Below are 11,178 nucleotides of genomic sequence, written 5' to 3' on the forward strand. Positions count from 1 at the left end.
TAAGGTCTGAAGATAACACTGGGTTGAAGTAACAGGCTGAGTATGAAGGCACAGGGGAGGGACTGAAACTCGTAAAAAAAAAAACACTGCAGCATAGAAGAGAGACACCTGTAGAAAAAAAGATCAGTTTGGGAAAAAGCCTTTAGAAAAAGGGCTAAGATTTTAAGAACCTGCAAAGCAGTGAAAAAAAAAAAACAACAGAGATGGTTCCTGGCAAGATGAGAAGAGACGGAGGAGTTAGGCTGCTCTTCAGTCCAAAGGTAGGACTGCAGCTCTGGTTAGGCACAGCGGAAGGAGATCGCTCAGGACCATCTGTGCTACAGCCAGAGCAACGTGGAGTAGAGCCCAGGCTCTCTCGAATCCATTCCCAGGCTGTAGCCATGAGGCACAGTGCTGCTGTCAGGCTGCAGCAATTACACTGGGGTAACACAGCTCAGTAATTACTGGTAACCATGGGATGGATGATGTCAATAATTTCTAATAGATGGACTTGCTTCAGGTACGACCTAGCTGAAGTAACTCAAACTCATGAGCCTCGTGCTCTCCTGCAGCAATCAATGCTTTCGTCTACCTTGATATACGCTCAGCGGGTCTCAGAGCAGAGATTCTGGCACCTTTCACAAGTATTAAATTCACTTCAGAAATACAGAGAAAATTAAAAAGTCAGGAGAAAAGGGGAAAGAACAAGAAATCGGTACATTTAATTTAAGAGGGTTTTGGCACTGCTCCTAAAATCCTCTCTGCTTTTCTCCGCAGTGTCTGGCTTCTGGCAGGCTTGGAAGGTGGCCTACATTACACCTGAAAAACTCTGATCCTCAGCCATTTCTAACAACAGAAATGTATTAGCCGACTGAAGCCAGAAGACGTCTCTCATCCTTGTGAGTGACACATGTCTGCAGCAGTGCTCAGAGCATGTCCTCTGCTCCAGGAGCTCTAACTCTTATCGCACGTATATTCACCCATGGTCTTTCCTCAGCCCTTAAACAAAGGAAGTTATAAAACACAGCTGTATGCACCAAGGATTTTTTAATTCCTATGGAAAAGAGAGTGGTGATTTTAATCCCCGTTCAGAAAGGAGGGACAGAAAACTTCAGTAAATCAGGACAGGAGACAAGGGCTTCCAAACACCACGTTTCCCTGTAATCTGTTGTGCAGGACACGCTGCAAACTCAGACACAGCTCAAGATGGAAGCCTTTTAAAGGGCTGTTACAAAACAGACCACTCTGCTGTCTGTCCGGCGATTTGGTATGCTCTTCCTGCTCTGCACAAGGAAGGATGTCCTATCAGAAAGAGGCAGATGAAACAAAGATAGTGACCTGCAGCTAAAGTGTCCCCCGTGCTCTGCTGTGGCTGCAGCAGTGCCGCTGTTGGAGCGCTCAGATCCCATACAGACCACATCTCTGTGCAGAATGGTCATTGCGTCATCTCTTCCAATGATCAATACCAGAGAGCTCACAATGTCATTAGCAAGAGAATAAATAGATCATTATCTTCATTGGAATGCTACCTCCATAGAAATCCAGCAATTTGACATAACACAGTTCAAACACATCTTCCGAGCATGCCAGTGCTGAGGGGGTCAGGTGTGAGCACGCGCAGGCCTTCCTGGTGTAGCACACCACGGAACAGCAAACCCAGGAAATAAGAAGCCTAGGAGGCAAGTGCAAGGGCTGTTGTGAAAAACTGAGCACCTTTTAAGTTGCTGCTGTAGTAATCTGTTAGGGCAGATCTGGCTCTAGATGATTATCTACCGCACTTTGCACTAATGAACAAAACCACCTCTTGATGCTGGAAGCACTGTAAACAAAGCAGCAGGACAAGGATGCACGCAGAGGAACAGAGGCAGCAAACGCTCCGCCTGGCAGAACAAGGTTAAAGAGTGGTGGAGGGAGGGACGCCGAAAAGGAAAACTAAGAAAAGGAAAACCATGTTCTCTTACCAGAGCCAGCTGAGAGCTTGGTGTGTGCAACCTCCCCGCTGGTCCCAAACCATCACTCCCATTACTGACTGGGATGCAGAGCAAGGCCCAGTTCACGTTTTTGGAATGACAAATACATTTGCGACCCAGGTGGCTGCTGAAATAAGGCTAAACTGAATCTTGAAAGAACATCTTGCAGCACTTAGAGCAAAAAGTTGCCCAGTACCTACATACACTGGTCATCGGAAAAACGGGACTCGGAGGATTTCGTTACCCTATTTTACTGAAAACACCTTGTGAATTCAGCCTCTCAGATAAAGCTAAACTAAGCAGCCAGAGGACCGAAGCCCTACCTTAAACCTCAAAAAAGACACAGCATATGTGAGAGCACATACTTCATCTGTGTTGTTCCACCATGGTGCCTCAGTCCAGCCTGCAAAGGACTCGTTCTAGACATGGGAGTTCTGCTTTCTCTAAGCCACTCAGTTCTTCAGCTCCACTGAGATTCCCCGTAAAGGGATCTGGATGAGATGTGAGAACTCACCCCCTACCAATTCAACACATTTAAATAGATCCCTGTGGAAATAATTTTGGGCCTCTGACGAAGCAAGCTATGTGTAAAGCCATCAAGCAAAAATTAATTTCCCAAACTAATTGCCTAGGTTAGCTGACTTCTAAAAGAAAACTGAGCAGCACTAAAACCCACAGCTGACTTGTGAGCGCAGGAGGAAATCACACCGCTGGTTCCTGGGAGCCCACCTCACGAGGTCTGTTAACTGCTTTGGGGATTCCTAGCTCTCATCCCACTGAATGCTGATCCACGAGCTGTAAAATATGAGACAACTACTACAGAACAGCACCCTGCCATCTGCGGGCCACCCCGCAGCAGACCTTAGCGACTGCTCCAAGCCAGTACATCCCCGGGGTGTGAAGGTGACAGAGCTCTCACTTCTGACACTGACCATGGGTTGCACCATCCCATAAAAGTGCCCAGCGGTGAGTCTTGGCTCAAAGTAATGAAAAACAGTTAAAAGGGCTCAGTGTTTAAGTTGGGCGTGACCCTTACAAGGAAACCTACCTGACACTTCTCCTTGAGGTCCATGGCGATGCAATTCCGTAAGCATGTCCAGCAGAAGGGGATTGCTTCTCAGGGGAGAATGTCTCTCACATCACCAGCTGCGGAAACAGAAGGGGAAGCAATTAATCTCCCCATACTGCTGCCTTTACAACAAGAACGCGATGGAATTCACATAATTCAGATTGTTCTTTAAAAGAAGGAGAACTGGGGAGCAGAAAGTATTTCTAATAGTGCAACGCCTCCCCTTTTACCCAGAGCTGATCCCATCAGCTTAACCCCCCCAAAACTGGAAGCAGGAGATGAATTGAGCTCCCTGCAGCTCCGAGTAAGAGCAGTAATTGCAGCCCTGACATACTTTCAGGCAAGCATCCAGAAAAAGCTGACAAGGCTCTGGATTCCACCAGGTGTTGGAGCAGGCTGTTACCCATAGCTATTTGTCTGGCTATTCTTATCTTCTGGGAGCTTTGTCCAGCTAATCTCTAATAGAGCCTGCAGTAATGATTCTTCCATTTGCTGCAAAACACTCCCCGTGACAGGGCTGTGCTGCTGGGGACCCGACCATTTTTATTTTAACAAACTGGGGATTTTTAACAAACTGGCAGAATTCAGCTAGGAAGCAGCTCTGGAGCTCCCATCCTTTTCCGAGCCCGTCCATCCCTTGATCTCCCATGGCATAAATTTGCTCTTTCCACAGACACAAAAACATCTTTTCTGGTGCCCTGCAAAGGGTCTGTGTGCCTTGCTTCAGAGTATTCTCGTATACACACTGAGATATTAAAAGATTATGCAACAAGTGGTCTTGGGAAAGCCTGTTCGTTGGTTAATAACTCTTGTTTCTATTTTAACATCCCACACCAGCTCAGGGCTTGGACATGCACTTCTTGTAAATCCAAGCAAACAAGGAAGTAGCTAGTTCTGCAAATCAATCCCAACCATCCACACACTTCTAGATACAGAGGGCTGGCTTTTGCCAGCAGGGCTTTATCACCCCAGACTACTGCACTGCCTTCTTCCAAGGGTTCTGGCTATCCCATCCTTGTGACAGTCACCTACAGCACTGCTCTGCGACGACTGCTACTATTACTGCGATGCTGCGTAATTTGAAGGGAAATAAAAGGCATCTAAAGCTCGCTCAGAAAGCCCCCGCTGCCAGGCCGAAGTGTTAGATGTCACTATTTCCTCTCGTGCAGGCAAGCAGTGCCCCTGCCTTCTGGGAAGCAGCAGGTATTCAGTCCTCAGGCTTCCTGTTCTCAAAGAACCGCGTGCAGCACAGCCACCAGCACCTGCAAGTGCCATTTGCTGGCCGCCGTCTGGCTGGCATGAGCCACAAGTCTGGACTCTGCCCTACTTTTCTGTTCCGTGACCCCTGTCAATGTGCACACACTGAGGGAACGAAGCTATTTTCAGTCACTTCATATCCCTGCCAGGCCAATTAGCAACTGCAAAGGGAGGATCAGACAAAGTTACTGGAGTGAGGCTGACAAAGGGAGCTGGGAGTGGGAAGGAGGAAAATGCAGCTTTGTGCGCTGGCACACAGCAATTAGAGCTTCGGTATCTTGCTTTAACTTGAGCCTCATTTCTACAAAAGAGATGATTTTAAGATGGAGGAAACGGCCACTAACAATTAGAGGGCTAAGAAATAAATCCACGATTCTTCTTTTTACTCCCTCCCAACAGAAGATTTATTAGTACCGCAGGATTTATGCACCTCACTCTCACTCGTTCAGACAAAAGCAAAGTGCCTGAACTCTCTGGATCTGGACTTCAAAAACACAATTATCAGTGACAAGACTGGGTAACTGGGAAGCCAAAGTCACAAAAGCAGAGCGAGAAAAAACATCCTGAACTGTCTGTGCCAATCCCTCAGAGTCTGGATCAGCAGCGGTAGCGAGTGGCTCTGGCTGCAGGGCAGGGGCCACAGGGGGAGCAGCAGGGCAGGAGGCAGGATTTGCTGTGCTGCAGCGAGTGCCCCTCTGGGTTAGGCACCAGGCTGAAATGTGATCTTGAATGCAACACACGCCGTGCCTTAAAGTTCAAGGCACACCACCCGCATGCTTAGGAACACCACCCCGAAGTCCCTCGGTGCTAGGAAGCAGGATCCGCAGCAGCAGTGTTAAAGTAGGGAAGTCTGGTTGGAAAGAGGCTCCTTACCTAGAGAAATTCAAAAGCTGTTAAAATGAACAATATAAGAGCTTGCAAAAGTAATCAGTGGTGTATGCGGCACTGCTTCATCATCAAACACACTCAGGGCTTCTCCAAAATTGGCTGCAGGACAGCTGATAGTAAAAGCAAAGACAGGCTGCAATGAGAAACAAGCTTTCCTGAATTTCTGCACTAGGACTAGCATTGTAGCTATATAAAATGCAATTTGCACACTTCCTTTCAACTGCATGCTTTGTCAAAATAAAAACTCTGCAAGATTAGTTGCAAGAATTATGTCATACAAACTAAAACCTCAGATGCATTTCAGGGGTCTCACAAACACCCAAAAAACCGCTTCACATGACAAGAAGAGGAAGCAATTCCTGAATTCTGCAGGCAACTCGCAGTCCATCGATCTGCAGAGATGTGCAGCCATCCATCCCAGCTCTCCTCCCAGACTCTTCTCTTTCAGGGATTCCTGTAATTCCCCGCACTGGGTATGTGTCCCTCCATCACCCCTAGAAAACAGCAAGGCCGTGCCACGCTCTGGACCCATCCCAGGAGTTCTGTGCACTCCTGCTTCCTCTACACAAACGTATCTGCCTCCTCTGTCCTCCTTGTTCTTATCTCTCTTCTGTCTGCCCAGGCAATTAGTCACTCATGCTGTCAACATGTTACACTCTGCCAGAGAGCAGGACAGAAATGAAACAGGGCTGCTTTGCTGGAACATGTCAGTGGGCGTCACGTATTCAGCCGCAGACGATCAGAGATGCTTGAGGCTGCGGTTGCTCCAGTCACACACCTGAGGCTCCAAGGGCACCCAGTCTTCCCCTTTCACTTTTCCAGCACCCTCCCTTCTCCTCGGGATTCTGATGCCTGCAGCAGTCTGTGAGACTTGGGAATGGCTGGACGTGGCATTCGAGTGTCATCATGCTACAGCCAGGCTGGGAAGTGCATCCAAATCATGAGGTAGAGAGAAACCCAGCACAGCTCCCACCAAATAAAATAACCCAGTCCCGTGCTCATATCACTAACCATATGCTAACTCTGAAAACCCTGAGTGCAGAACTGGGCCTTAGCCATGTGGAGAAGTCAGCACTACACGTTAGGATTTCTTTACTTTCTAAGAATGAATGAGTTCAGCTCATTGCTTGGTTTCAGCAAGTGGATCTGCCATCCATGCCTTTTCAAACCCAAAGAATACCTTCCCGTCGCTCTGAACTCATTTCTGTTCAGAAGTGCCTTGATCTGAATATCAAGAAGTATTTGAAACATCCTTCTGAACATCAAAAGCAGAACTCTACAAAGCACCATTCAACTTTCATGTACCTAAGCATACTGAATGCTGTCTTATGCAGTCAGTGTATTCAGATGGGTAATAAACACGGCGCTTTCAGCTCCTCCATTTAAGGTTGGTTTACAGCACACTGAACCTATAGACACCGGGAAAGAAAAATGTGTTTCAGAAGCTGCAAGTCTTTGGGGAGAAAAAGAAATCAAGCTAACGATAAGTGCTTTCCTGAAAGCATTCAATCACTGATTCTTTAGTGTTATTTACTGAAAATTCTCAACATAGACTATAAAAACGATGGGGACTCGGAACATTTCTTGCTGCCAAAAGTGTATTCCTCAAGAACAGAAGTCTGATCTGTCACCAAGAATAGAAACACGGGGGAACAGATAATAACGAAAAAAGCAGCTGCCTCCGAAAGCATGGCTTAGATTAGAGCTGATTGTTTTGATATCAGCAGAACCATACGGTCTTCCTACTCATCAGTAGCTGAGATGTCTGCCTGCTAATTTGCAATATGGTCACATTTGCTGATATATGGGCTTCCAAAGGTGCATAAAGTGATACTGTCAATTGATTTGAGAGCCATTGAGAGCACAGAATAATTACAGCAAGGCAGCTGGCAGTCACACTTCTTGGCTTTGCTATCAGCTTGTGAAAAAAAGAACTTGTCAAAATTTGGACCAGCTAAACATTCCCTGCCTCAATAACCCTGTGCTAAAGACAAGGAGATTCATCCCTGCTTCTGAGAAAAACTGTGAAGTAAATGTATTAGTATTTGTAAAATGAGATCCTCTGCACTGGGGCTGTGTATGTGCTAAGTATTAGCGACTCAGCAGTGGTCAAGCGTCTCACTGGCACGTGGCTGTGAAGAACCAGGAGTGCATTTCACAGAGGCTCCAGTTCCCTTGCTAAGAGAGAGAGACCTCTACCACCTTGAATCAGGAACAGGATTAAGCTGGAAACAAACTTAAAATTTGTCTGCAATTGGCAAGTGTGCCTTTTAGGGTGAAATTATTTTTTGCTTAAATCTTACTTGCTGAGTGTTTTTCAAAATAAAAAATCTCCGACTCCTTCCTTTTTTTCTTCAGCACAGGACTTGCACATGAGACTTGCTCCACAGGACAGTGGAGACTTAAAACAAGAGCTGAGCAACAAGGAGGGAGAAGGGCAGCAAGAAATAGCTTTGGCACACCGGCCTCTGTCTCAGGTAAACAGCCCTCAGTCAGAATATCAGCTTACTTGCAAGATTAAGATTGGTAAAACAAGATGCTACACAAAAAGAAGATACTCAAAAGAACACTTTTATTTGTGTGTTGTTTGTTTTTTTTTTTTTTTCTAGTGACTTGAGAAGCAATTGGCAGATATGATCAAAAGAATGACCGAACTAGTTTAGTTTATTTTACTGTCTCCACAGGAGCTAACGCTGTTTCAAATTAAGGTATAATAAATCTGAAAAATCTTTGTAGTGTTCATTTTTTCATTCTTGGAAAAAAAATAAAAAATAAAAAGGAGTGTTTAGGGATTAAAGGATTGCTTTATCTTTTCTGCTTCAGGTATGCTAAGCCTGTCACAGAAAGACACAGCATGTATTCAGCCTGATTGAAAGTGAAAAACACAACAAAAGGCACAATTCTGGAAGTTGTAAGGGCCCCTCCAGCTTTTGCAGAGCGATGAGACATCATCTGCTTTGTGGCATGATGCCTTAAATGACAACTAAAACATTTTACAGCAAATGTATGAAGAATTCACCGCAAAAGTGACAGCTGTCATTCATCATCATGACACAGGTTGCTATGGGAACCAGGATTTTATAACAACCTCCATTAAAAAAAAAAAAATGAAATGCCTGAAAATGACAAAAAGGCAGCAGCTCAAAGTAAAATAAACAAGACCATGCTGTATTTATAGGAGCTTCTAGCAAATCAATTTTTGCTGGTGTACACTGACTCATAGATAAAAGAGCAGCTTTTTCTCCAGCTTATAAATAAGGGTGCATAATTGCTTATAGTAATGCATAATTGCTTATAGTAAATTGAGGCCAAAAAAAAACAAACACCTCTCACACCAGCGTTTGCCATTTGGACATATTTACCAAATGTCATGCTGACGGGAGCGTGTTTTCTGAGAGTTCCCCAAAACAGACACAGCACCTGAAGGCCATTAGCAAGATCAAACTCATACATTCGTTCAAAACAAAGCACAGCCCTGAGGTGGAAAAGGCACCGTTCAGTTCAGCAGATTGTGTATTTTGATATTTTCATAACATGTTCCATTAAAGTTTTATGATGAACAACTGTGTTTAGAAACATGGCAGTACGCTGACTCACTACTGGGAAGGGGAATCGGGAGCTCTGTGCAGCTCCTTAACACCTCCTTTCCACCACTCACACAAGGGCACTCCGGACAGAGCACAGAAGTGCTTTATTTGGTAGAAGCAGTCCCATTTGCAATTACAGGTGCTAAAAACCCAACCACCTGAGAGCAAACCCTGCCTCCCACAGGCCTGGGGGCAGGGCAATGTTGCCCAGGCCTTGGGCAGGACTCTCCTTTTGGGCAACTCTACTGAAGGACTTGTCTTTTGGCCAATCCTCTGCACCCCCTAGCCCTGCTGCTGGCCAAGCCCACCAGCACAGGGCTATATAAGCCCTCACTGACATTCAAGAATGTCTCTCTGCTTGGAGCAGGTGGGTCTTTGCAGTGCCTTCTAGCAGCTAGGCTGGGTAGGACTACATCAGAAATGTGGGTAACCTCCAAGAAACAGCCTTAAACAGAGCTGTAATGTGAAGATTAGAGGAAAAAGGTTTGTTTTCTTGGTATTCCACTTGCATTCCACTTGCAGTACCAATATTGATTTGTTCTGTGACCTAAGCTCAGTACTAATATCTTAATCTTCTCATCAGATAAAAAAAGGTTGGCAATGTGTTTGTGAAAAAGGTCGCAATTAAGAATATTATGCAAAGTGTTTTGAAGTGCTTGAGTAAAAGGCAACAAAGAAATAAAAAGAACACGAGGTATCTCGTATAAAGCCAGCAGAGTGTAGCTACTTTTACACATGCCTCTATTACAGGCTTCTTGGAAAGTAAATAGGTTGTGCTTGCCAGCTTGTTCAATTTTTGCTATATTTGAGTAAGATGTAATTCAACAGTAAGGTGGCTGCTAGGTAACAGTGTATTTATCTAGAGATTTGTGTTTTTAAGGAACCTCGAGTGTTTCATTGAGATTGTGCCCTGTATCGTTGTACCTCACTGGGTGTGAGCGGCTTGTTCAACTACGAACTTTGTTCCCCAGTTCTTGGGGGAAATAATAGGATTTTAAGCAGATGTGACATAGGAGCTTCATCATCTGTGATGGAAAAGTGGGAAGAAACAAAAAAGCATTTACTACTACATTTACTGCTTGGTCGATGCCTCAGGAAGATGGATGGATGCGTGAGGTTCATCTGCTGCGAACTCGGTAACTTTAAATGCCGATGAGACTAAGTTAGGAAGTCTTCTGTGGTACGAGGTTCCTTCTGCAACAACTCCATAAGTTTTAAATCCCTATAAAAATCCTTTTTCTGTCGGTGAGCACAAAACGGTGCTGCCGCGGTGTGCTGTGCCACCAGCACCGGGCACAGCCCCAGCCACAAACCTGCCCATCCCCGACCTGTTTTTGCGGGGCCCTGTGGCCGCTTTTGTCGCTTGGAGGCACAAATTCCTGTCAGCCTCGGGCTGAGAGAAATTCTTGCTGCTGGTAGCCGTGTGGGCCGGGCTGCTGCCTCACCGGGGACAGGAGCCCCCGGCCGGGTGTGTTTAACCACGAGCACGTGTTGGAGCTCTTTTTTGTGCTTTTTCTGGTGTGTTTTTGTAGTGTTTTTTTCCCTCCTTCCCGCCCCGCTTTCCCCCTCTCCTTCAGGACCGCCTCAGCAAGGCGCCGGCGGTCGGGGGCTGAGGGGAGCGGCGCCGCTCGGGAGCCTCCAGCCGAGGGATGGGACCGGCTCCGGCTCCCCTCAGGCCTCTCCGGGCAGCCCCGGCCCGAGCAGGGGTGCGGGGGATCCCGTTTGAGGGAGCAGGGCCCGGAGGGACGGAGGAGCCCGGCCGCGGCCCGCCGCCCCCCCCCCCACTCCCGTTACTCACCGGTCTCCGCCGGGCCTCCCCCCCGCGCCGCCGGGGCCGCCATTAGGGTCGCTGGCAAAGCGGGACGCCACGGCGCTGGGGAGCCGCGGTGGTGCTTCGGGGAGGTGTCAAGAAGCCGCCGTCTGGTTGGTGGGATCCCGCACGGCCGCCCGGACGGAGCTCGGTGATTGGTGGGGGGAGGGTGGCGCGCGAAGCCGAGCGGCGGGTCGGGGTAGCCCTGAGGCGTGAGGTGAGGGCAGGGCAAGGCGGGGGTGTAACGGGCACGAAAACACGAAGGGTTATGTGGCGGGGAGGGGAAGCCGCTGCACAACCTGGAAAGGAAATCGGAATAGATCGCTTTGCCTCTGTCTGCAGAGGGTTTGTTTTCTGAGCTCAGGGTGGGCTGGCTAAGCTGAGATGTGGCAGCCTTTCTGCCTTCCCTGGGATTCTTCGCTTGAGTTGTCCCAGGTCGTGATGCCACCGCTCCCCTGTGGGGTTTCACAGAATCACAGAATTTCTAGGTTGGAAGAGACCTCAAGATCATTGAGTCCAACCTCTGACCTAACACTAACAGTCCACACTAAACCATATCCCTAAGCTCTACATCTAAACATCTTTTAAAGACTTCCAGGGATGGTGACTCCACCACTT

The 11,178-nt window shown here is 47.2% G+C and overlaps 1 protein-coding gene across 4 annotated transcripts in view; it reads right to left on the reverse strand.

Moving 5' to 3' along the window:
- Window positions 1-10,695, reverse strand: part of TMEM94 (transmembrane protein 94) — a 50,795-nt gene extending 40,100 nt beyond the window's left edge. For 3 of the 4 annotated variants that reach the window (XM_082774669.1, XM_082774671.1, XM_082774668.1), the window contains exons 1-2: window positions 10,549-10,695; window positions 2,998-3,095 (exon numbers count right to left, since the gene is read on the reverse strand). In XM_082774669.1, the coding sequence (XP_082630795.1) occupies window positions 2,998-3,021 (24 nt within the window). In that variant the 5' untranslated portion in view covers window positions 3,022-3,095; window positions 10,549-10,695. Of the gene's footprint in view, window positions 1-2,314; window positions 2,366-2,997; window positions 3,096-10,548 lie in introns of those variants that run through there. The other variant, XM_082774670.1, reaches the window with a different exon arrangement.
- Window positions 10,696-11,178: the final 483 nt, after the last annotated feature.

This window comes from Aythya marila, assembly GCF_965140915.1.
Source record: "Aythya marila genome assembly, chromosome: 18".
Classification (NCBI taxonomy): domain Eukaryota; kingdom Metazoa; phylum Chordata; class Aves; order Anseriformes; family Anatidae; genus Aythya; species Aythya marila.